General features: G+C 37.9%; 1 protein-coding gene across 2 annotated transcripts; it reads right to left on the bottom strand.

Annotated features, from left to right (window-relative positions):
• LOC122077309 (DEAD-box ATP-dependent RNA helicase 38) lies at positions 1-17,708 on the bottom strand. Of its 2 annotated transcripts, none has more exons than XM_042643222.1 (9): positions 17,506-17,708; positions 17,080-17,323; positions 16,687-16,980; positions 16,368-16,595; positions 14,592-14,657; positions 9,103-9,504; positions 8,901-9,012; positions 1,071-1,156; positions 1-443 (listed from the first exon to the last, which is right to left on the bottom strand). In XM_042643222.1, the coding sequence occupies exons 2-9, from the start codon at positions 17,308-17,310 to the stop codon at positions 381-383; spliced, it is 1,482 nt and encodes a 493-aa protein (XP_042499156.1). In that variant the 5' UTR covers positions 17,311-17,323; positions 17,506-17,708; the 3' UTR covers positions 1-380. The 2 variants fall into 2 exon arrangements, with proteins under 2 accessions (XP_042499156.1, XP_042499157.1); XM_042643223.1 differs by having other exon boundaries at positions 17,517-17,708.
• Positions 17,709-25,438: the final 7,730 nt, after the last annotated feature.

Below are 25,438 nucleotides of genomic sequence, written 5' to 3'. Positions count from 1 at the left end.
TTTGGTATCGTGTCCCTTCAATAATGCATTGATCAACCATTCCATGTGCTCTTTATCATTGGGCTGGTAAAACCGACTCTAACCAGAATTTTTGTTTCAATGGCTTCATAGATCCTATCCAGATCCTAGCAAACAGTAAAACAATTCATTCTTCTTAATCCAAAATTCCACTCCCCCTAACAACCCTCATGACCAAACAGGAACTAACTAGGCAGACCATCGACAGTATTGCAACGAAAAAATTTAAATCTTTTAAAAGCCTCTGCAGAAGATGAACACACCAATGCATCATTGCAGATACCACCCCTCATGCATCTCATCAAACACAAATACTCAGCGAGGCAGCCTTGAAGGAATTGCAACAAGTTCAACACCATCATCTACACCAGCCCAGCTGCTTTTAAAGCAGCTTCAAAATCTGCATCACTTCTCCAAGAAGGGACCTGCATTGCACCAAGAAGCACTTCAGATTAGGGTTCTAAGTACTGGTATTGGATTGGCTGGATTGTATCGGTATTTGCCAACACTGAAACCAATACCTGGCCGATCCTGGATAGGGTATCGGTACCAGATCAAAGGTAAAATCATTTACAAAAAAAAGAGTAAAAGCAACCGATAAAGGCCGGTACGGACCGATCTGGATTAGTATTGGCAACAAGGACTATATGATACTTCTATCTCACACATTGATTCATAACTTCAGTGGATCAAGAAGGTTTTAACAATATTATATGTACATAAATTTTTGAGAGCTTTTACAAACTCTTAAAAGAAAAAATATATATATATATATTGCATATTATAGTAAGGACTAAAACCCCCTTGGGTGGGGGGGGAGGGAACAGATATGGAAGAGCCTTTTTTTTTTCTGATGAATAAGAAAGAGCCTGTTGGAAGATGGCCCAACCTGTATAACACGTGACAGAAAAAGTACCATATGACATTGCACTGGTCCTAAAGAACAAGAAGAAAATGAAGGAGAAAAATTGCAAATGGATAGAAAATGGTGGAAGAAAGGAAAATAAATAACATCGTTTCAGCTCTTCTCCAAGGTACAACTGAAATTTTACCTCAGCTATGTCATGCCCAAAATGCCTCTCAATTTTTTCCATGATCATCATGTCCCTGTCACCACACAGCAAGTTGAACACAGCTCCTGTACAGCCAAACCCAACAGTTTATAGTTAGATATAAAACACAACAGAGAACGATAACTATAGAGAATCCACAAGAAGATTGCTTTTTTTTTGGGGGTGGGGGGGAGGGGGGTTATAATTTCCATAACAATTCAGCAATTAATAAAAGATGAATAACAAATGGTGGCAATACTGTAATTTATTAGAATCAAACTATAAGAAAAGGAACACAAGCTAATGGAGTGTAATGTGTTAATGGGAGGGATAAACTTGGAAACTAACAGTAAAGGAAAATTATCTTGCACCACCCCTATTTTCAAACCTTATATGATATATCACCCTAATTTTCCCAAAATATCAACCACACACCTGAAGTCTAATACCATTAGTTTAGAACTGGAAAAGACCCTTTTCACCCTATTATGTTTCTTTATATAATAAACCATTCTCAATGTCTGAGTCGGACCCACCACTTCTTCTTCCTCCTTTTCTTTTTCTTCTTCCTCTTTTTCAAAAACGAGAGCACCCAGCCCCTTGGCCTTTTCCTCCCTTGTCCCTAGCTACCCTTCTAAGAGAACAATCTCAATAAAATCTAGTTCAGGACTGCTTTATCAAACCCCACTTGATCAAAATATCCTCCACAAAGAGAAACAACAATCTCAATAAAATGGTTCAAGGACTCGTTACAGTTTCCTGAACTCAGAAAGAGGCCTGTTCTGAATTACTTCTTGATTTTCAAACTTTATAAAAACTGATTAATTTATGAATTAACAAAAACCGTATCTTGCCAGTCTCTTGCAAGACCTACAACTCTAATTAAACCCAGAAAGGGGACAAATTATGACACCTTAAAACCCTAGCTTGGTGCAGTGCCAGTGCCTGTGTTTCGCATTGTACCTCATGGTGTTATCGGTCTTCATGCGGATCCGATCAGGGATGGGCCTGTTCTGCCTCATCTTCTTCATGAGCTTCTTCTTGACTTTCTAAGTTATCTATCATTGTGGTTTGTGATATTAAAGTTTGTATTGCCGTCTCTGCTCTGTTGGCTTAGATCTGTCTATGCGAAGGGTTCTCCTGGTGTCCACTCCTTTGATTATTATCTCCGTCTCTTCTTCCCTTCTTCAACTACCTTTCTCTCAATCTTTGCCGACGTTAATTTTCTAGATCAGCTGTTCTTGTAGTTTCTTGATTTTTCTGAACTGACTTTCAAGGTTTTATGAGACAGCATCTTGATTTTCAAACTTTCCTCCAGGGTTTGAAGGTTTTATGTGACAGCAAACGGACTGATCACATGGTGAAACTCTTCATCTTCATAATGATTGTCTTCTACATCGACGATGATGGTGGCAGCCGCCATCACCGACCCTTCTTCCAACGGCAAGAAGAAGTCCGGTGGGTTGTTGCAAAAGAAAGGGAAGTGGAAATCGGTATACCAATCGATTCAATTTGGAGGTTTTTACATAGTAGGGTAAAACATTAAGTTTACCCTTCCTCAAGGGTAATTTTGCCATTTAAAAAATAACAAAACACACCATGTCATCACTTGACGATTTTGATCTAACGGAATGGATTTAAGTGTCATTTTGTTCGCAAAACAGGGTATGTAAGGTTTGAAAATAGGGGTGGTACAAGATAAATTTCCAACAGTAAAATAAGGAACTAAGAAATTAAAGGACAAAAGGAAGGAAAAAATAAGGAACTAATTTAGGAAGATAATATTCTGTGTAGGGGAAGTAATGCAGGAGTAGATTACAATAAACTATCCCCCACAATTTATAAACCCCAAACAAGACAAATAGGACCAGGAAACAAAGAAATAAGACCATCAAATAAACCCCAAGAATACAATACCAATACAGAAGCAAAACCAGCCCAACACCCAACTCGATAGGAGAGAGAAAGACCTGCTATAGAGCTGGAGAGAGAGAGAGGTGCGGCCAAGTCTGTAGGGCTCCAATTGAGCTACAAATTTGGTCGATTGCAGGGCCCAAGGAAGGTACAAAAACCCCAAAGTTGAGAGGATTCCGATGGTTGGCTGTGAAGTTACAAGCTTTCTTGATTTTCTAACCTAGGAGAGAAAACTTTAAGATTCTATAGAACAGCTACTGGACAGATCCGGACAGCTTCAAGAGGAGGACTGAGTAGTCCTACAACGACTTCTAAGAGAAGAAAGAGATCGCAGACTTCAAGAATGGGGAATTCTTGGCTATTGATTCTGGCTTTGAAGACTTGAACATATCTGAATTCTTCTTACACTAAACAATTAATAACAGTAAATAATTTGCAGAAAAGTAAAGGAATGACAAGGTGAATGTGGGAAAGGGGTGGCTATCTCGGCCCGGGCTTCTCACCCACAGCTATCCCGGCTGTTTAAGCAATTGACTGCAATCATTCATTATTCAAATCTCAAATTATGAGTATATAGGCTCCTCTATTTAAAGAGGGCAAAATAGCAATCCTATCATAAGTTTCATAATTAGGAACTAATATCCAAATAGGACTAGACACTCCTAACAGGACTTGGACTCATAATAGGACTAGGACTATAACTCTAACATGGAGTAGGACTAGAACTCCAACATGGAGTAGATAACTAACTAGTCATTCATTAATAGGGAAACCTAAACTAACTCAAACATAAATAACAAAGGAAATAGACTCAAAACAAGACTCTAACTAACTAATGAATTAAATCCCGTTTTCTTACTTTCTAGGCCTACGCTCACCTTCAATGGTTCAATCTCAGAGGCATAGCCACCAACAGGGAGGGTATCAATGACCAAGGGCTTAAAGGTTGGGTCACCTAGGACAAGGGAACTCACGCCCCTAATTTCAGGCTGATGCGGATCCGGGGTAATCGGATTGCTTAGGGGCCTACAATTAACAACTAAAACAGTTTTAAAGAAGTAGGGGCATTCTTGTAAATTCAGGCTCAACTCTACAACTTAAAAGAGAGGAAAATAGATAATCGGGTCAAACTGAGATAGAAATTAAAAGAGGAGGGGTATTCTAGAATTAGTAAAGGAATGAGGAAATATTAGAACAAAAGTTTAAGAAAAGAGGGGGTTAATTGTAAGTAGAACAAACTAGGTTACCTAAGAATAAAAGAAAAGTCATCTTCTACCTTAGGTCTTGTTAGGGAGCAAAAAAAACCAGCGGTAAGGAAAGGTTTCAGATTGATGGAGCTCCTTCAACAAGTCTTGGTTTGGGCTGATCTTCCAAACGAAGGCTACCAACCCTATGGCCTCTTGATTCCGGCAGACAGGTATCTCAAACCAGCAATCAATGAGGAGCAACTGTACCTGCAAGTTAGATCTGGCGATGCCTACTATTCCAGATCTGGTTGAGGAGTAATGGTTCCCAAATCAGCAAGACTCTCTCTACCTCAGATTCAGATGTCTGAATCGCTTTATGGCTTCCTACTACTACTCCAAGTTTCAAGCCAACAGCCTTGGGTAGAAGGAGATCGACCAACTGTGAGGTGTAGCCAATGTCGCCCAGAAAACAGAGTATCAGAAAATTCAACAGCAGGAAATAAGAAAGGGTTAAACAGCAGAAGAAGGGAAAGGGAAGAAGAAGACAGAAGATAAGAAAAGAAACAAAAGAAGAATTTTGGAGAGGGATGGAAAGAGGGAAGCATTCACAGTAGCCATAAACATCCTTCAATTGTTCAATGTTCAAAATAACTTTAAATCTGTCTCTTACTAGTGAATTACATGGCTTATAAAAGAAAACTCGAAGCATGGTAACTAATTTAAAATGGAAACTAATCTAAAATTAGAAGCTAACTAATACCAAAAGAAATTGTTTCTAAAACAAAAAAGAAATCAAATCAAAGCTAAACTTTCCCTAGACCCATCGCCCAACTGCGTCACAAGCCAAACCCAAAGGGTACCAGGGAGTTCGATCACTCCCTTCTCAGTCTGGTAATGTCAACAGCAGAAGGAACAGAAACTATAATATATATTACCTGAGATTTCAACCCAAGAAAGAAGTAGGAAGAAAATTTCACGGTAGAGAGGGAAGAAGGAGAGAGAAGATGTACAGCAACAGAAAGCTCATTCAACATGATACAGCAACCTTGCCAACCTCCAATTCATTCACTCAAATGTCATTAATTATCCTCTAAAAATCCATCATAAGCTACATGCGAATAATAAGCAAAACTCCAAGAAAGAAATAGAAACTACTCTAAGAGAAGGAAACTATCTCCTACATAATCTACCCAAAAATAAAAGAAGATTACTCCTAGGTAGTCTACCGGCCCCCGTTGGACCAGAAATCCAGTTTGGGCAAGTTGCATCTTGGCATAGGCCTCCAAAGGAGGTCATTCCAGTCAAGCCAGGCAAAGGCAATTGCATCGCTAAGCTTTTAGAGTAACCCTAGTGATGCAAAATCAAGGTTGAACCAAGTTGACCCTTTTGAAAATCTAAACCGAGATGAACCGGGTCCGGTTGGATTTTTGGGTTCAGTAGGATATTTTAGGATTTTATTTAGGGTAAACATCACTCCCCTCCCCTGAACAAAGGCGAAATATCAACTTGACCCACCACTTTTCCGAAAATCACTTCCCTCCCCTACAAGAAGAAGATGCTATCTAACAGCCCCAACCGTTAGATTTGGCTGTTAAGTCAAGTTAGATTTTTTTTATAATCCCCAAAATACCCTCCTAATTGTGAAATGCCCAAGATACCCTTGATATTCAGCCCTCTTCCTCTTCCTCTTTCTCTGTCGCTGAAACATGAACAACCCTCTACCTTTGTCGCTGAACCGAAGGAGAAGGAGAAGAAGCTTCATCCTTCTCGCTGCGCCGTGTACAATCGCGGAGATCGGCGCTCTTCCTAAGGGCTAAAGTTCATAAATAGTACAGATCTGAGAAGTGAGAATTGAGATACATTCAAGATTCTAGATCCATCTGAAATCTTGAAATCGGACTCTGCCCTGGTTTCAGATTCACAATTGCTACCTTCATCCCTTCTCAGATCGATTCGAGTTGTTCGTATTTCAGCAACAAAGAAAGAGGAAGAGGAAGAGGAAGAGTGCTGAATATCAGGGGTATCTTGGGCATTTCACATAACTTTAGCATTGTACTTTTTTTCCCCGCATATCTTCCATTTTCCAGAATATTGCTGCTCAGAACACAAGGAAATGCCTGGTTTTCCCTCAAAACCTCCATTGAGCTCCCAACATTTAGCATCAAAGCATTCCTTCAGGACATTTTTATGGTTCCCTTGTGTTGAATGCAATATAATTATTACCCTCAATTGAAAGAACACTCCACATATCCCTTCAGGGTTAAAAATCGTGCAGAAAGACATAAAATTCCGACATCAAAACCCAAAAAAAGGAAGCTTCTTGTCAAAATTTAGATTTACCTGAAATTGGTTCACGACCACTGGCTTTCCAAACTCCTTCACGTTATAAGCCGAGAAATGGACAAGAGCTGCATAAGTGCTACTCGAACCCATGTCATAGAATATAACATTCCTGGAGTCATTTGCAAAATTCTTATCAATCCCATATTGAAGAGCAGCACCAGAGTGTTCATTAATAAGTGAATCCCAGCCAATTAAGCAGCTTGAAGCAACCCCTTCCGCTCCGCCTGCCCAAAGTAGGGCGGAACTGTTATACCCGCATCCTTGGTAGGCACCTTAGAATGTACCTCCGCTAAATTTCTTCCATAACTAAGAATCATCGCCACCAACTCCTCTACAGAATAAACAATAACACTATCACCGATCCTAATAGCCACCGCCGCTCTTGAATCTTCCACCAAATCAAATGGTAGGTACTACGAATCAAGAAAGTCCTTCACGTACTTCAGAGGTTTCCTCATCATATCCCTAAGGTTTGAATATACCTTATCAGGATATCTAGCTACAATTCCTGCTGCTTCCTCACCAAGAAGACGATTCCCTCCTATGAATGCGACTCATGCTAGGGATTTCCGCTTCGACATCTCATTAATGGCTATCGAAATCGGACTCTGCCCTGGTTTCAGATTCACAACTGCTACCTTCATCCCTTCTCATATCGATTCGAGCTATTCGTGTTTCAGCGACAAAGAAAGAAGAAGAGGAAGAGGGCTGAATATCAGGGGTATCTTGGGCATTTCACAATTAGAAGGTATTTTGGGGATTATAAAAAAAATTTAACTCGACTTAACAGCCAAATCTAACGGTTGTGGCTATTAGATAGCATCTTTTTCTTATAGGGGAGGGGATTGATATTTTCAGAAGGGTGGTGGGTCAAGTTGATATTTCGCCTTAGTTCAGGGGAGGGGAATGATGTTTACCCTTTTATTTATTTTGGGGAAATCTATGTAATTTTTTTTTTGGGGGGGAGGGTGTAGATATTATAGGCTAAGTAGGAATTTCCAATTTGAGTTTTATTTTGTTTTTAATTTTATTATTTTAGAGCTTAGGAAGTAATTAGGAGATCCATTTCCATCTTTAGTTAGATTCCTAATTTATTTCAATTTCATAATAGGAAAATAGGGTTCTATTGAGTCTTTAATAGTAATATTCTTATAATCGATTCAGGTTTCTGAGAATGAAGTTTTAATGGGCTTGTTTATGGTGCCGGGTAGGTACGATAGCAGCAAGGTTGTGTAACCTCCTTCCCATCCCCCCTTATTTTCCTTTCTTTTCTTCTTATACTTCTTTTCTGGTTTTTTTCTTCTGTTCCAGCAACCCTAGCAGTCCAGCAAGAGAGATATCGATCTCCCTTGAGTCTTCATCTTTCCATCTTAGATTCTAGGACTAAGCCGATACCCTAGGCTGACCCAGGTTGCCAAATCTGGGACCCAATAGTTCCCTGCACTGGAATTTCTAACCTGAGTTTCAGTTCTGAATCTAAGTTCCACCGCCAGATCTGTTTCAGCCACCCTAGATCTTGCAATCACTAACTGTCTGACCTGATGGTTGCTTGCATTCAAGAACCTTAAGAGTGTAGAGCCTCTCCCTGAATTTTCAGACCCATCGGATTCATATTTAGGGAATTCTCTCCACCCGAAGACTCGCTGGACCTCTGCCCCGTTCTTGGCTGGAGGTTGAAGACAACCATCATCGTGGGTTGTCAAGAACCCTTTAATTCCTCTTTTCTCTTAGTACCCCTCTCTTTCTCCCAAAGCAAAGGATAACTCTAAGAAGAAAATAGGGACGAGGTTAGGCAGGGGGGCAATAGTGTTCTAAAACCTGAAAGTCCTATACCAGATGGGGATGTGGATTAGTTGAAGGGGGTGGGGGGAGAGGGGGGAGAGGAACACAGAAGCAAGATGTTCTTATTACAGTTAAACCATGAATCAATTGAAGGGAATGGGGAGAAAATGACGCAAGGGAGCAGGTATAAAGCTACTATAAGAGTACCGAATATTAATCCTCTACATACAAACAAAATCCAATTGCCAATTGAACAGAAGCTTTAGCAATATCAACATAGAAATGCAGTTCCTCATATTGACAAAACATATTCTTCAATAGCTAAGTACAGAAAATAAGACCAATATAAATACAATATGGTTACACAGATAATCATACACAGACATTCAATGCAATTGGAGACGGTGCTTTTGATCACATCAGCTATGAAAATTTTCGAGAGGGTTGAAAGTAAAAAATCCCTGGATTTTTCTTTTGGGGCGGCGGAAGGATTCTAACTCCTTACCATTGGTCTAGAAACAATCATATCTTCTAGAGAATCTAAACCACCACATAAACATAATTAGCAGGGGAAAGAAATTGAAAGCATAATTTGAGAACTCACCTTTGCGGCCAAAACGACCTGTTCTACCAATCCTATGCAAGTACACCTCATAGTCAGGTTCAGATGGAGTTGCATGCTTCACCGGAAGATCATAATTGACAACCAAATTAACCTATTCATAGAAACCATATCAGAACCTGAATATGTTGAACATCAACAGATGAAAAACAAAACAATCTAAAAGATTGCAAAAGAACATCACCTGTGCTTGATCAAAACCTCGGGCAAGAATATCAGTTGATATGAGGACTTTAGTTAAACCATCCTTAAACTCCTTGACTATCTTGTCCCTGTCTTCTTGCTTAAGAGCACCTTGAATAGTAGTGCATTGCCAACCGTAATCAACCAGTGACTTATGCAACATGGCGGCACTATTTCTAGTTTTGACAAATATAATGGTTTGTCCCAACTTCTCTCCCAATTCAAAGATTCTGTCCTTGATCACTTCTATCTTGGAAAGTTCATCTGGACAGTGCACCTTATACTGCTTCACTGCCTCTAGTGACAATTCTTCTTTCTTTACAAACAATTGATTTCCATCTTTAACCACTCTCGATACAAAATTCTTTACAATCTCATTGAAAGTAGCAGAGAAAAGAAGCACCTGACGTAGAATGCAAACGAAACAAGTCAATTAAGTGTCAAGTTGAGATGAGAATTCAGCATACAGAAAATAATTATGCCACAATGATATACGTGTTTCGATAAATAATAGGCAAAAGTGGATTCAACAATCAGGAGGGTTATCTCTTGACTGCAAACCTAGTTGTGCAACATGAAAGGGGGATGAGACAAATCCAACCATTCGATATCTAGGAAATGGTCTCGATTGGCCTTAGACCATGTGTAAAATTTCAAGTAGAAGTTAATGATACAGCCTTACGAGCATTGGCATATTGCACTTGTATTTTTAGACATCCAATCTTTTCAAAAAGCTTCATTTTTCCACAGGATTTTCAACTCCATTTGGGATGGAACCCGGGTCACAAAATACCCTATTGGGTTTGCAATGGGCCCATCCGAATTAATATCAGTTCAATCAAGCAAGTTAGTGGAAAAAGGTAAATAATCTGAAATTCAGAAGTCCTTAAAGAAGAATAGATAACCAGGGCTAGACTGGGTAATTAATTTCAAAAGGGAGAACAAAACTGGAATATAACAGCAATACAGCATAAAGGAAAAATTGAACTCAACTTATGTAATGACTGAGCTTTCTTGTGAATTATATAAAATAGGGCTTAATAATAATATGAAGAAGAGTTCTTCTTCAACCTTTAAACCCAAACCAGAGGCAGAACCCAACGGAAGAGTATTTATTGCAGGTGGAACTGTGGAAGAACCATCCATCTCTTTGAAGAATCAAACAAACCCAGATTTTAGGGCCCACTCTTGAATCCCTCCTACAAATAGATTCAATATGCTACCAATAAGCTGAAATAATTTCTGAAACCAGATCAAACGGACAGCACAGTTGCAGATTTCCTTCAAGGGTCGAACCTCACTACCTCTGTGGAGTAATCATGCCAAACCTTCCAGATTGGATCGCCCTAAGGTAAGGGAGTCTGGATAAAATGCAAGCGAAAGAAAGAGATTCAGTAGCAGATGACCGAATCTCGTTGGATTGTGGGTAGCACCAGAAACAGAGAACAGGAAAGAATGAACTAGGAAAAAGAGAAGGAAGAATGGAGAAGAATTCTATGATGGAAGGTTCTGAATGCACGGAAGAAAAATAAGAGAGAGTGAGAAGGAAACACTTTCTATATTATTTCAATTTTTTATTTTTTAGAAAATAAAACAAATTATGAAAATAGTTGAGAAAAATGGGATAATTAATGCAAATTGGTTCAATGTAGTTTGATAAATACCTGTAATGAATGAAATGCATCAAATGCTTGGATTGATGTAATTTTCCTGTTTATTTCTTCATGGTGTCAAACTACTACTACATGTAAGAAACCTCATCTTTTATAACAATTTCGTGATAACACTGATACGTTGTTCTCTGTTCAAGTGTTTATCCAAGATATATGTTATATATTACTTATTTATAGTGTTTTTTGCTCCAAAAGGGTATCTAAGGTAGAACTAGAATCACAAGTGATCTTAATCCCAAGCAAGATCTGAAAAATCTGGCTGAATAGGGAGAAATATGAAATCTCACAAACCGTAGCTTAGATGGAGCTGAATCTTGGAGTAGATGAAGGTCTTAGATGGATCAACAGCCCTCAAAACATGAGCCAATCCCGACGGTTGAATTGAGAGTTATGTTGTTGACATAAATTATGAAACTTTTGACAACTTTCGATATCTTGAGATTTCAACCTCCGATGAACCTCAAATTTGGAGCAAAGGTCCCTCGTGTGATGCCCAAATATCCTTCAAAAGACGAAGCTCAATTGATGGTTAGTTGGGAAGTTATGCTCGAAGAATGAAAAATGAAGTTTTATGGAGTTCTACAGGAGCAGCAGCTACAGACCTTGAATGGCCATCAAACTGGTCTTTTGATGGAGCTTCCGAACTTCAACAAGCTTGTTTTGATCGCTCAAACACTCTCTCACAGCAAATAAATAAAAGGAAAATAAGAAAAGAAGGAGAATTTGATGGAGGGGTTGAGAACATGGTTCAAGAACTCGACCGATATGGTCGAAATTTCGCATGTTTCGACCCTATCGCATGAGACCGATACCATATAGCCTATGACTTTAAAAAGTTAAAGTCACAGGTTTCTACAAATATTGACAGGTTTCGACAAAAAATCCCATATTTCGAATGAAATATGGGAAATTTCGACTAAACCACTTGGTTTGACCCTTTGGGTGGAACCAGCTCTTATATAAGATACTTTGAAAAAAAAAAAAACAAGGCTCCTACTCTCAAAAATTCGACCCTCTCTGCTTACTTTTTTCTCTTTGGAGTGGAAAACTTGGGGAAACACTCAAGATTTCCCCTTTGTGCCCAATAAAATTGGATCTAAGGCTGGATCTTGTTTGATCTACATAAGGAAGAAAGCTAGGACCAAAAAGGTAAGTGTCGAGTGTTGTCACTTGAGTGTTGAGTGTTGAGTGTTGAGTGTTGAAAGATAACTCATGATGATATAATATCTTTATTTATTTTGGTTGTATTATGTATTATGTATTGATGTAGATTGTAGACTATATATAGTATAGTTTCAGACTTTCAGTCAATGACTCAGTGTACATTACCAAACTTTTGGTTCCCCCCACAAGTATGACTGTGTTTTTTTATGAAACTAATTATGTGAATGTGTTAGAAATGTCTAAAATATAATGTACACAAAAAATCAAGCAAAAAAAAACACAGTTTGGGGGTTCAATCGGGAAAAATTTCCCAGTTTCCTCAAAATTTCCTAGGTTTCGACCAAAATTTCAGTCTCCCCAAGGGTCGAAACCCGATACCTTGAACCTTGGTTGAGAAGGGTGGAAGAGAGTTAGGATGGGTATCTCACCCCTCAAGGTAATAGCTATCTCAGCAATGAGTAAACACTCAATTTTCATAAACTTCAACCCTTTTTCAATATGATCAATGGGCTTTAAATAGCCTTACAAAACTTGGGCACAAGGAAATAACAAAAACAATGAAACTAATGGACTGAAATAAGACTTTCTAACTTACGAACCAAGCTTAACAAAATTAGAAACTAACAACTAATTTCAAAAGAAAACTAACCTAAGTTACAAAATAGGAACTTCTTTGACTAATAAAATAGGAAACCAACTAGCTCACTAAGAAAATAGAAACCAAATAGGAAACTAAAAATAGAAGATTTTGACCCAAAAGTATTGTTCAGGTGAACAGTTTTTCATGAACAGTATGTTTTGACTCTTGTTTTTGTCTTCTTCAAGTTTTGATCTGCATCATTTTTTTCGTGTAAATCTTGCACATTTCCATGCATATCTTTGGTATCTTTGATACAATACGATGCATAACTTAAAATCACCCCTCCAATACGATACCCAATACCAATACTTAAAACCTTGGATAGGCGTATTAAAAACCGCTGCGATAAAGACCTCTGGTGGAGAGACACCCAGCCTTAGCTTTTTTCTTCTTTCTTTTTCCTAATAAGCGACACCCAGCCTTCCATTTATGTTCCCATTAGTTCAAGCAATAGCTCCAAAAACTATTCACCAAAAAAAAAAAAAAAGCGTCAAAATTCGATCAGTAAGTTGGCACAAACATGGTTTAAGAACTCGGCGAGCGAGATCTCGCAAATATCTCTCTTTTTAGATTTTCCGAGACAAGATAACAAGCGATTCACAAAATCAACCATATCTCGAGCGAGATCTCGACCACATCTTGTTGAGAAACAACCCAGAACTTGCCTCTCGCTACACTTTGAAGAAAAAAAACACATTGTTGATGGGATTTTGGTGCTTTTGCTTGCCAAACTTCATTCCTACACTACATGTAATATATCGACATGTGTTATGTAATATGTATTGTACCTATGTAGTTATGTGGCCTATCTTATGTCATTTCAATGAATTTAAATGTAATTCATTAGTCATCAGTGTTAAATGTTAAGCAATTAACTAATTATCTATGATGTCTTTTTTAAATTCTCATGATTATTTACACTTTTTAAATTGATTATATGTGTTCTAACTTCTAAAGTATTAGAAATTGTGTCATGTGTGGAATGTGGATTGTGAAATAGGGCATACTAGCCTAGCATCCGAAGAGTTGGAGACTACTTACATAGGGTACAAAGTCAAGGTATCACTTTAGGTTTGATTTAAAAAAATAATAATGATGCTTCCACTATGTTTAGAAGGCCTAAAATAGGGTAAATGGCAAGTTTCAAGGACTACAAAAACCATATGGCCACCGAAACCAACCACTGAGTCGACCAGGAAAAAATGCAAGATCTAGGCAAGATCTCTCTTTTTTGGCTCAGCGAGATCGAGACCTTAACCCTTGGGCACAAAGGGAGCTAGAAGTCCAAACAAGCAAAGGTAACAGTTCCCACATGACATTGAAGGCACCTTGCCTATTTTTCCAAGCGCCTTAATCACTCCGCAAAAAAACCTGTTCCCCATATTGTATCTGAGGCAAAGTCGAGGCATCAGAGGACAATCTCATTCTCAAATGCCTTAGCTGATGATGTGAGGCTCCACAAATATCAGTAACATCAGAAAATTTGTTGGTGATACATACAAAATCGGCCCTTTGGTGTTCCAAATCCATCCAACATCCCACATTCTACCGCGCTGTTAATTTAGCATATACAAAACTAGAATAACCATAAAACAAATGGAGATCGGAATCATTCTTGCAAACAAATTTACTTCAATTAGGGTAAACAAAAAGAGTCGAATAAAATAAAGTAAAGCAACGACAATATAAGTTGCAGTCAAATCAACCGACGAACATATGACACAAATGCCCAAGGTACAATCTTTTCATCAATACATTTAAATTAATTAAACTTAATGAAATTAAAGATGAGAAACAAAAATATGCTTCTCAAACACTCAAGAATCAAGATGCTGCCTTGGTTAAGTTAATAATGAGTTTCTGTCAAACCATAATATAGAAAAAGACGAAAGTGCAACAGCAATTTAAATCAATGATTAACTCCTACTCTTAAGTTACAGCAAAATAGCTGCATAGTGAAAAACCCCTACTCTTGACATTATAGAAAAATAGCTCCATAGTACAGCAACAAACCTGGCAGTGTGCACTGTTTTTCTGAATATCCTTCATAATCCTTAAAGAATCATCCTGAAAGCCATCCTACAACCAAAAAAGAGAGTACTAAATGAAAAGTGAGAGGATAGTGAAATGTTAAATTATTACTATAAATGGCAATTCATCCAAAAAAATAAATATATATATATATATATAATGGCAAAGGATTATCCTCCGTTATTGTGAAATTGTAATCAGTTCTCACCTTACATCCGAATATATCAAAATTGAACTGTTCAAAATCCTATGTAGCCAATTTTTTTAACTTTCAAAGTTCAGAATGCAGAATGAATTGAGTTTCAGGACCAAACAAAATAAGCTCGGACAAAAATAAAATACATGCAAATATCCATCAGAAATTGAATGTGACAAAGACAAGACATACATTTGCAAGTGAAAATAAGAATAGCCTAGTACGCTCCTCAATGCAATATACCCAAACCTAGGAGTTGGTAAGGCACTAGAATGTCATTTCTCTCATATTGGATGGGAAACGCTAATTCAGATAAGGAATCCTCCAAAGGAAACAGGGTAAATAGAGATTCCTTCCATCAGGTAGCCCCATTCATGTCAAATACAAAATTACATATAGATACATACTTCTTACTTTTTAAGAGTAATCAACAGCTTTCACTCCAATTAAGCCAGTACTTGGGCAGTTGATATCCAAACATTCCAAAAGGTTAAACGTGATCTTAAGAATTCAGCAAAGTAGTGCTGGAAATTTGAGAAAGGCAAATCCAATTTTTAGGACACGCTTGTTGCTCAAATCTCATGACAAAAGACAAATCACCAATCAAGAAGATCAGTAATGGTCCATTGTAGGTAAACTTAAGTAAGACTTAGCATAATGGAAGTTAGTAGGTTCCACAGAGAAACAAAATAATCATTAGCTGGAATAAGTAATGCTGAGCCGTGGATCTCCATGCTGAAGTTGGTAACAAGTATACTTGTCACTAAGAATTGCCTATATTAAAGGGAAATAGTACTCAAGCGTCGTGAGGATTCTTTTCACATATCTAGATGAAACAGATGGAACTCTCTGAATTCTGAAAATGTTTTGCATGCATCAACAAGCAAGATAAATGAGTTTGGGTCACCCGACCTCTTACATTCCCAACAGCTCACTGTATTCAAGAAATAATAATGGAAATCAGGTCTCTCAATCTAATGTAGGATTTTCCATTAATCCATGAATGAATTTATCACCATGATTATGAATCAAATAGAGTCTTCCAGAGTGCTTGACCGACAAAGGCAGTTTTCCATAAATCTCTAAAATGTTGTCCATAGCTGAGTTGTTCTTGTTTCCACCTAGAATGATTTATTGAAGAATCATAATTTTCTATGACTGGAAAGGGACTAGAGGCTATGCACATATCCATGTTAGAATAGATAAACACAAGTATAGCATTATAATGAATCAAGCTCCCAACTCGCTAAATATAAATGGAGTAGGGATAAATAAATGGTATGATGATAAAATATTAGAAAAGGTGGTTGCAATAGAGAAGTGGATACAATGCAACAAACTTAAAACTCAAAATATATATATATATATATATATATGTGTGACTAATGCATGTATATCAAGCACTTAAAGTCTAAATATAATCACTAAACCAGCAGAATAACACAAAAACTTGAAGCACCATAAGACGCAAAAAAAAATTAGGAGTCAATTGCCAAATAGGTAATATTAGTTGAGGAATTAAGATTTTGAAATATATTTGAAACTCAATTATCAAAAGTTACCTCGGCCAACATGTGATCAGCCTCATCAAAAACAAGAATTTTCATATCCCTTGTGCTAAGTTTCTTTGCCGACAACCATTTCTTTGTTGTACCCGGTGTACCAATCACTATTTGTGCAGTAATTGGTGGCCGTTTTGCAATTGGGATATAATTAGTGCTATCCATCGGAACAGCACATTCAGAAGTTATCCCCGTATACTTCCCCATCTTCTGAAGAACTTCCAGGTTCTGCAACATGTAGTCTACCATTAAATTCTAAACCTAGATTATACTCAAAACCGAGGGGACAATATAAATTTTAAAAAGCTAAAAAACAAACCTGTATTGCCAATTCTCTTGTAGGACAAATGCAAAGGGCCTGCGGTGTTTTAACGGTTGGATCAACCCGACTCAACATCCCAAGCACAAAGCAAGTGGTCTTACCAGAACCATTGTGCGCTTGAGCTATTAAATCCTTATAGGGTGGAGTCAAAATCATTGGCAAGCTAATTGCCTGAATCTTGCTAGGCCTCTCAAAATTCATATCAACGTATAATGCTTGCAGCAATTCAGGCGACAGCTTCAAGTCCTCAAAAGTAGACGCAGAAGTATATGGTGTATCACCCGATGTAACCTATGTCAAAATTAAACCCACAAAAATCAAACAAATTAGAAGCTCAATACTACCCTAAAAATCAAAAGGGAACGAACAAACAGAGAAGAGACCCCTTACCGCGCTGATGCTTGAATCTTCTGGGTCATCCAGAAACTTGTTGACATTCTTGTTCTCATCAATAGCCAGCGAAGCAACATTTAAATCCTCGGCTTTGTCTCCGGACCCAGATGGGGCAGATTCTGATTCTTCATCGTCTACTTCGTCACCCCAAGAACGTCTAACTTCCGGCGGATTCACCTTAGGTAAATTACCAATTACATCAGCTGCCCCGTTCTTGTCGTCCGCCATTGAAGATATGTTGCTGAAATGATAAAAGAAGATGAAAACTGTTAATGAAACTCAACTTTTAGCTAAATAGAGTTAAGAATCAAGTTGTGATTTCGAGTTCAGGATAGGTTATGATTTCTGTTTCTTTAATCTATATAAGAACATGTCAACGATTCTCAGTTGGATTTTTTATTGAAATTGAATGAGATTGGTTACCGGTACAGTACAGAGCTGTGTGCGCAGTTCTAATCTTCGCTCCTCTGATCTCTCCTCGTAAGTTCTCTTCTAATCTCTGGTGTTGTTTACTCTAGTTCTTCCCTTTCCTTTGTCTCTTCCTCTGTTCTTTAAGCTTCTATTTTCCCACCGACCTGCAAGGTCTGAACGATCACCGCTGTGGACTGTGAACGACTCAAATCCTTTTGCCTTTGCTTTTGGTTTTCTACTCGCGTGAGGAACAAGCTAATTCCGGAACCGTAAACCGGAAGCGGAACCGGTTCGGTTCTGGATCCAGCCCAAACAATTGAAATCTAAAACTAAGGGTCAAACAAGCCAAGTTTGGCTAGGTTTCTCAAAATCACAACCCATCTCTAGGTTCCCAAAACTCAACCTAGGCCCAAGTGCCCAACCCAACCTTATCAGGTTTATGTTCAAGCCCCACCCTACAGGGTGAGCCAGGTTGATATGGTTGGTCCTTTTTTTTTTCCCTCCAATAGGTCATAAATATTAAACCTATACTTTTTTTTTATGGGAAAAGAAAAACTTTCATTAATTAATATAGCATAGAACATGAATAATCGGTCATGTATCTATAATTCTAAATTGCTCATGCATTGTCAAAGCAGCAATGCGTTTAACTAATATCACACATTCGTTCGAGGACTTGAGACATAAATTTAGTTGGGGGGATGATTTATAAACATCCAAAAACAATGTGATTGTGCTATAAGACCATGAAACGATGCTATTATCCTAAATCAAGTTGTGTAATTCCTCCGAATCACTCCAAACTTGTGTCACATTCCACCCTTCCTCCTCGAACTTCTTCAGACCATAGACAAAACTTCTAGACAATGTCTCCCTATTTGTTCCTGTCATCAAATAATCGGCACAAAGTAAGACAAAATTTCCTCTAAAAATTACTCCACATGCCCATCCTGAGTAATTAAGATATCTATTTGAAACACTCGTACAAATCAAAATGGGGGTATCATGGAAAGGTGGAGAGGGAAATATCCTATAAATTGTTTCATTGGGCTGAACTAAGTCTAAAGATTCATGTTCAAAGCCAATGTCAAGTGAAACCGAAGTCCATTGGTTTATATTGGTAACAACAGCCATAGGATTTGGCTGAACCTTGGAATATACAACCTGATTCCTATGCAACCAAATGAAATAGCATGATATAATTAGAATACCAAAAAATATAGTTTTCTCGGGGCCAGGGATACGACCAGAATTAAAACATGACATAATAAAAGACTGGAAAGAGGAACTAGTTAAGTTCTCACTACGTAATTCCAGCAAACCAACAGCCCAAATTCTCTTAGAGAAATCACATGCAAAGGAAATAAGCCAAACAAATTTGCAATTCGAATGACAAAGATCACAAGTACAGCCAATGTCTATCCACTTCCCAATGATATCCTTAGCAGGAATGCCATCAAGGACAAGCCTCCAGAAGAAAAACTTAAATTTAAAATGGAGTTTCAATTTCCAAAAGAATCACCACCAATGCAAGCACAAAGAAGAGCATGAGCACCTGTTGGACATTCCATTAGAATTATTAGAATCATCTGAAATAAAAAAATTGGCAGCTAACTTGTAGTTAGTGTTCCCTTCCTAGAGAGAAAACACCACAACTTGTCTATTAAAGAGGAAACATGAATTTGAGTGATTTTATTAACGATATTCATGGGCAAAGAAGACACCAAGAGGGGTAGATTCCAGGAATTCCCCATAATGAAATCCTTTACCCAAGGGAGGGAAGTTCGGGTAGTGATAGACGAGGGATGGTAAACTCAGGTTAATCAGGGATCCAGAGGTCAATCCAAAACATAGTATTTCCACAATTTACAACTTTGATATATACTATCTTTTTCAAAATGGGCAAGATAGTAGCAATACTATTCCAAGTAATTGATCCTCTTTTTTTTCATGGTGAACGTATCAAAGATGGATTTATTGTGGAAATATTTAGCTTTTAAGATTTGTGACCAAAGAGAGTTCTAATAAAAAAGAAGACACCAGCCAAGTTTAAGTAACAAAGCCTTATTCTAAGTGGTAGAGTCTCTCAAACCAAGTCCTCCCAAAGACTTTGGAGAACACATTTTTTTTCCAACTAATCAAATGGATGTTAAGTCTATACTTAACAAAGGGGGTGTGGAGATGTTAAGACAATGGCTAGCCTTTTTCACCTCTAATTCATAAATTTGCAGTAATGAAGGTTGTCAATTTGGTTATAAGATAGACCTTTTAATTGTCTTGCATCACTACATCTCTCAGAATCTTGGACAAGCCAAAATTTGGCCCAATTCTTCATGATTGCTATTGTATCTAAAGTCTATATCAATACATGACAGGAGATACAAAAAGATGACATATGTAAAGAAAATGGGGGAAATAGTTTGGCCATTTGGTCGTCTTAGCTTAATAGGTAAGAGTATGTGGCTTGCGTAGCACATGATGTGGGTTGAAGTCATACAAACAACTTGTGTACACATGATGTGGGCCTAGGGGAAGGGGAACATTATTACTAAACATAATAATAGATCAGGGTTAAAATCGGGCCTGGTTGGGCTAAGGTCTCAACCCAAGTCCAGCCCAACCCTGGTTTGGGTTGGGTGGCACTGGGCCTGGTTAGAGTCGTTAGACAAGGTTCGGGCTCAGGGCGGGCCAAGGCAGGTTCAGGCCATCATGGCCAAACTTACACCCCTATCCAAAATAGTGGGAAAGGGGAAATGTGTAATTTGAGATCGTTTCACATGTTTAGTAATGACACCATTATTATTAAAAATAATGGAGATTGCTCCCAAGACCAAGAAGATAGTGTGGCCCCATATCCTACACATGGGACAATGGAAGCATTAGTAATATCAATTGGGGGGAGGGATTTCAGCCTTTCACGAGGAGTGGGGCGGTTATTTTGCCCATAATGTATGGCGTAAGAGCCATTTTCCAATCCTCTCTGACAAATTAAATAAAAAATTCATGAATTTAAAGCATTCGAGCAGTTTGTTCTCAAATAAGCAATGGACCTAAGGAGGTCTATCAAACTTCGTATCTCCGTCAAATTGAAGTAAAGAACTTTGCCACTATTGCCTGAATTGAAAGAGGTCTAAAACTGAATCATTATTTCATTGAGTATCGACAATCATTGCCAAAGAAGTTGAGAGATACTTCTGTTGTTGTTGCTCGTCCCCAATAGATTTTTTATTATTTCCAATTATAGTGCTCTTCGTTATCATAAGCAACCTGACTTAGGACACGTGTGAGTCCCTAAGAATCTTCATATCCGGGCTTGTTCATTTGGTCATCATTAATTCTTAGTTGTTTTAAGAGGCTTATATCTTGACCACAACAACATGAAATGTATCATTTGAAATGATAATAGCAGTTTTGACATTATTAATTTATTGGCATTTTCTTTTTCTAAAGTGTGCACCTATTTGTAATTGGACTTTATATACCCTTAGTACAATTTATTTTCACATATAACACAAGGGCAAATGATGTAATTTCATACATGACAATGTCAAGTGACTCAGCCAGATGACGATCGTTTAGGTTAAAGGGAAAAAAAGTTATCATATATAGTGCCTGCCTATTTCCAATTTTCGATTTCTGACTTCCGACCATAACTATAATTATGCCAAAAAAAAAAAAAACCCTAACTCTGGCTATCTTTAAAAATAAATTGCATTTTTTGGGTTAGAAAGTTAGCTAGGTAGAATTAAAATGGCACTCCTTGCTTTTTTATCTCTCTGCATTCAAATTAAATTTCCCAACTAAATACTCTAAAAGTCGAACACAAATATGCTTTATGCAAAACCCATGGGCTTATATGTTTTCATTACAGTGACTAACAAAAAAATCTATAATCTGGTTTATTAGTCTTCTCTTTTTTATTACCAAAAGAAAATGCAACGGTATCCATACACCATGACAACGGTTATACTTTTTCAACATTTTTTCTACCATACACAACGGGGTAGGGGATTAGGGGTTGGGGCCGGGAGAAAAATAGTGGAGAGGGTGGCCATAGAGATTGGGTGGTTTGAGGAAGGGGTAGCAAAACACATGAGGTACCAGTACTACCCATGGGAAAATGTTCCTAACGACGTAGGCAATCCAAATCTATTCTGACACTTGTGGAAGCTACTAGAACCAGTGTCGTCAAGGGAGGAAAGAGGGAGCTGGAGCTAGAGCCAACGATGGTAGTAAGAGATAGAGGGTTGAGGGAGAGGGAGAGTTGAAGACGGAGAATAAGGGGGAGAGGGAGAAGCAGGGGAAATTACAAAATAAATAAATAAATATTATCCTACCTTAAAATTTTGGTAAGTAATATGAAGTGGGTAAATAAGTCTCACAACATAGTTTTTGTAACTTGGTTGGTTACAAAAGATTATCCCTTTTCTAAAGGCCAGCTCCATATCAAGCTTTAAGCAACCATGAAAAATAGGGACTATATAGATTTGGTGTATTTCAAGGTATCAAGACTTGAAGAATCTATTCAAGTTATCGACTTGCAGTCATTCCAATTATCAAGTAATGCAAGGTCATCTTGAAGAACAAAGATCTTTGAAGACCATTAGCGAGAAGACATTGAAGACATTGAAGACTTGAAGACTTGAAGAGCTTAGCTCATTGTAATAGTGCTACACACTATACACAAGCACTATATTGCATAAGTACATATGAATTAACGTAAGTGCACCCTTACTACCTGAAAATGACTCTAGAAGGTGCCTAACCATTGTTTTAGACCAACATGACTTAATCAAAAGCCTAGATTTATATTGGCTAAATAAAGACAAGAATTATGAGAAAGTCCGATATTGAACTAATTCAGGTCCATCCAAATGGAACATTCGGTCGACTGGACCTCACCTCCTTTTTGGTAGGCCTGTAAATGAAGAACATTTTGATTGAACTAGTAGACATCCGGACCGCTTAGTAAAACCGTAACAGCTAGTCCAACGACTATATTTTGACAATGGCTAGTTAGCGGTCGACCAAATGACCCTCTCATCCTACTAAATAGATTGCTTTTGCAAGGATCCTTTTATCCTTAAAGATTTTGTAAGAAGATGTATATTCTCCACCTACTATACTGAAAGGGAAAAATACTAGAATACCTCTTAAAGGGATCTTGTAAGGAGCTTACTATACTTAGTTTAGTCGAACCACTATACATCTTTTTGTCGCTTTCTGATTGTGCTTATCATTTACTTTTTGCGTTTATTTACAATCACATAATTGAGGTTAAAAATTGAAAAGTTGAAATTTCACTAAAGATAACTTCTTGAACCCCTACGTTATCCAATAGCTGGCTGCTTACTTCTTCGTCACCCTCCATTTGATTTACTCACATTTGTTGAGGTTGATTGCATAGCATATTCTCTAAGCTGGAGTATGGTAATAAATAGGGTAATTACAGTGGGCTCCCCTGCGGTTCACCCTAATGTTTTAACCATCCCCTGTAGAACAGACAATTACACTATACCCCCTGCAATTGACGGTGTTAACTAAATAAATGGAAATCATAGTTTTATCCCTACAAAAAGAACCAATATAAATGGAATATGACCTCCAAGATAGAGATATAGTGTGATCTTAACCGTTGATGCTAGGGATTCATAACTATGGGAAACAACCCAATGGTTGCAATAAAGTTGCCGCACCTCTCTTGGTGATGAAGCAAACCAAGGGACATTTTTTAAGTTAAAATCCGAACATGAAGTCAATCAAAAGTCACTGCCCACACATCTAAACATTCAAAATACAACACCAAATCCAACGAATCAAATCAAAACCAGAAAAGAGATAGAACTGAAAACCATAGAACTAATGGCTTGTGCAGAGAATGATAAAAAGGGGATTAGAATATCGCAGCAATCAAGGTCGGATAACTCAGATTGAGAACGAGAGAGAAATAATGGCGGATTTTTTTTTCCAGATATTTTGGCAATTAGGATCAAATAGATTACTTAGAAACGTATTTGTTTTTTGTTCTATTTTCCTTTGATTGGTGGAAAACACAAGTTTGTTTTCGATTATTGATTTCTCTATATAGCTCAATCATATGTGGTATTGTTCCATATGGCTAGAGTGGAGAAGTTCTTGATTCCAGGTCACCAAAGAGGAGAGTTTCTTGCTCACAGGTCATTAGAGATGATAGGTTCATAAGAAAGAGATGAGGTTACAATGAAAGGGATATTCTAGTACATCGTCGGACCTCGCCAGAGTGTTGCTGATGATCACCGGAGGCTTCTTTAGTTGTTGATGGTTCCAATAGAAGGTTGTTCATTGTCGATGGATGGCGAAGAAAGGATAGAATCATTGGGCTTGGGTTGAAAGGGTAGAACAGATAGTCAAGTACCTGAAAATGGTATTTTTTATTTAGTGTTGGTATACCATAAACTGTAGGGCGAACAGTGTCATGCCCTACCTCCACTCACCTGAAGGCTGGTGACATGAACACGCACATGTGTCCACAATCCATCTAGGATCCACGATGCAGTACTTTAAGTTCATAAAGTTATGAAATGATTCTACGATTACATAGATAATAATAATCAAAATATACACAACTGGTAATATCTAATGATATTTACCATATTTACCAAAAATAATGTTTTGATAGTGAAATCATAATTACAGTTATGCCCATAGGCCTACATCTGATTTGTAAACAAAAGAATAAAAATAGAAGATGATACTTTCATCCTGAATGTGCTCCAAATGGACAGTCGTCACATACGCAACCTTCCATATGCGTATCTAGCTCCTCGTCCCAGTGGTCACCTTCGTAAAGAGCTGGCTTCTCAGCCACAAACTCCAGATGGTAACCTAAATCAACATCTAAAAGAAAAATGGCAACAACGAGGTGAGCTTCCACGAAACCCAGTTGAGGGGTACACATAAACATTCACAACAATTCATGAAATGCAACAAATATAATTGCCCAACCAAACCAAAACAAATACAGTTAGATGGATGCAATGACATGATCCGGATTATTAGCAAACAACCTAATTAACAAATTCTAAGTTCATAGTGGGTATCAGTGCTACTGCAACATATGTGGTATCCCCAATCACGAATGTAAGTTATTGATCCCCAATAATACAAGCTAGTTGTAAGTCAGGAGCATACCAGTCCCTACGTGACTACTTTGGTACCCAGTAAACCCCTATTAATAATCCCCATAATACTATTACATCGAATCTAACATGGCAACATCGCATGTAGGAAATACCTACCACCAAATCCAATATCGTGTGTGGGTTTGTCATGACGCTAGCATCTCCACCACCTTAGTCACCAAAAATCGTCCCTAACCTTGGACCATTGGACGATAGGATTAACCAATAAGTAAACCCCTATTGGCAAGGGTTGTAGTACTACGGTGGTTATCATAACATAATGCATTCTATCATGGTATGCATCACATCACAAACAAACTCACACACCCCGTGGGGGTGCAGTGCCGAAAACCAACCTTCGGCCACCCTGTACCCCACACTCGCACACCATGGGCATGTAGTGTCAGAAACAACTTTCGGCCATCCTACACCCTAAGGATGTGAATTTGAAACCGAAATCGTTTATCAAAATCGAACCGAGCCATTTACACCGAAACCGTAAAACCGTCTAGTAAATGGTTTGATTATGGTTTCAAGTTTAAGACCGATTAGTTAAATGGGTCTGGTTGATTTTAACCGTTTAACCTGTTGGTTTCAAAACAAATTAACACTGTGAAAATTGAACCGTTTAAACCGTCAAAAGCAATCCAATTAACTCGTGTAACAGTTAAATATTTGGTAGTTTTAACAAAACATAATGGTTTAATTTAAGGAAGAACTAAGGACCATAGAGGCTATCAAATAATCTATTCAATAATTTACTCTTATTATATAGTTATGTAGTT

Source organism: Macadamia integrifolia, chromosome 4 (genome assembly GCF_013358625.1).
Source record: "Macadamia integrifolia cultivar HAES 741 chromosome 4, SCU_Mint_v3, whole genome shotgun sequence".
In the NCBI taxonomy this organism is placed as follows: Eukaryota; Viridiplantae; Streptophyta; class Magnoliopsida; order Proteales; family Proteaceae; genus Macadamia; species Macadamia integrifolia.
The sequence above is the reverse complement of the archived record's forward strand: the minus strand, read 5'-3'. Positions and strand labels throughout refer to the sequence as shown.

Bases quoted from the DNA above. Each gene is read 5' to 3' on its own strand.
- LOC122077309 (XM_042643222.1), bottom strand. From the start codon at position 17,310: ATGGCGGACGACAAGAACGGGGCAGCTGATGTAATTGGTAATTTACCT. The intron at 16,981-17,079 runs GTAAGGGGTCTC...ATTTTGACATAG, and splicing joins AAGATTCAAGCATCAGCGCG to GTTACATCGGGTGATACACC. The intron at 14,658-16,367 runs GTAACTTTTGAT...TTTTGGTTGTAG, and splicing joins CTGATCACATGTTGGCCGAG to GATGGCTTTCAGGATGATTC.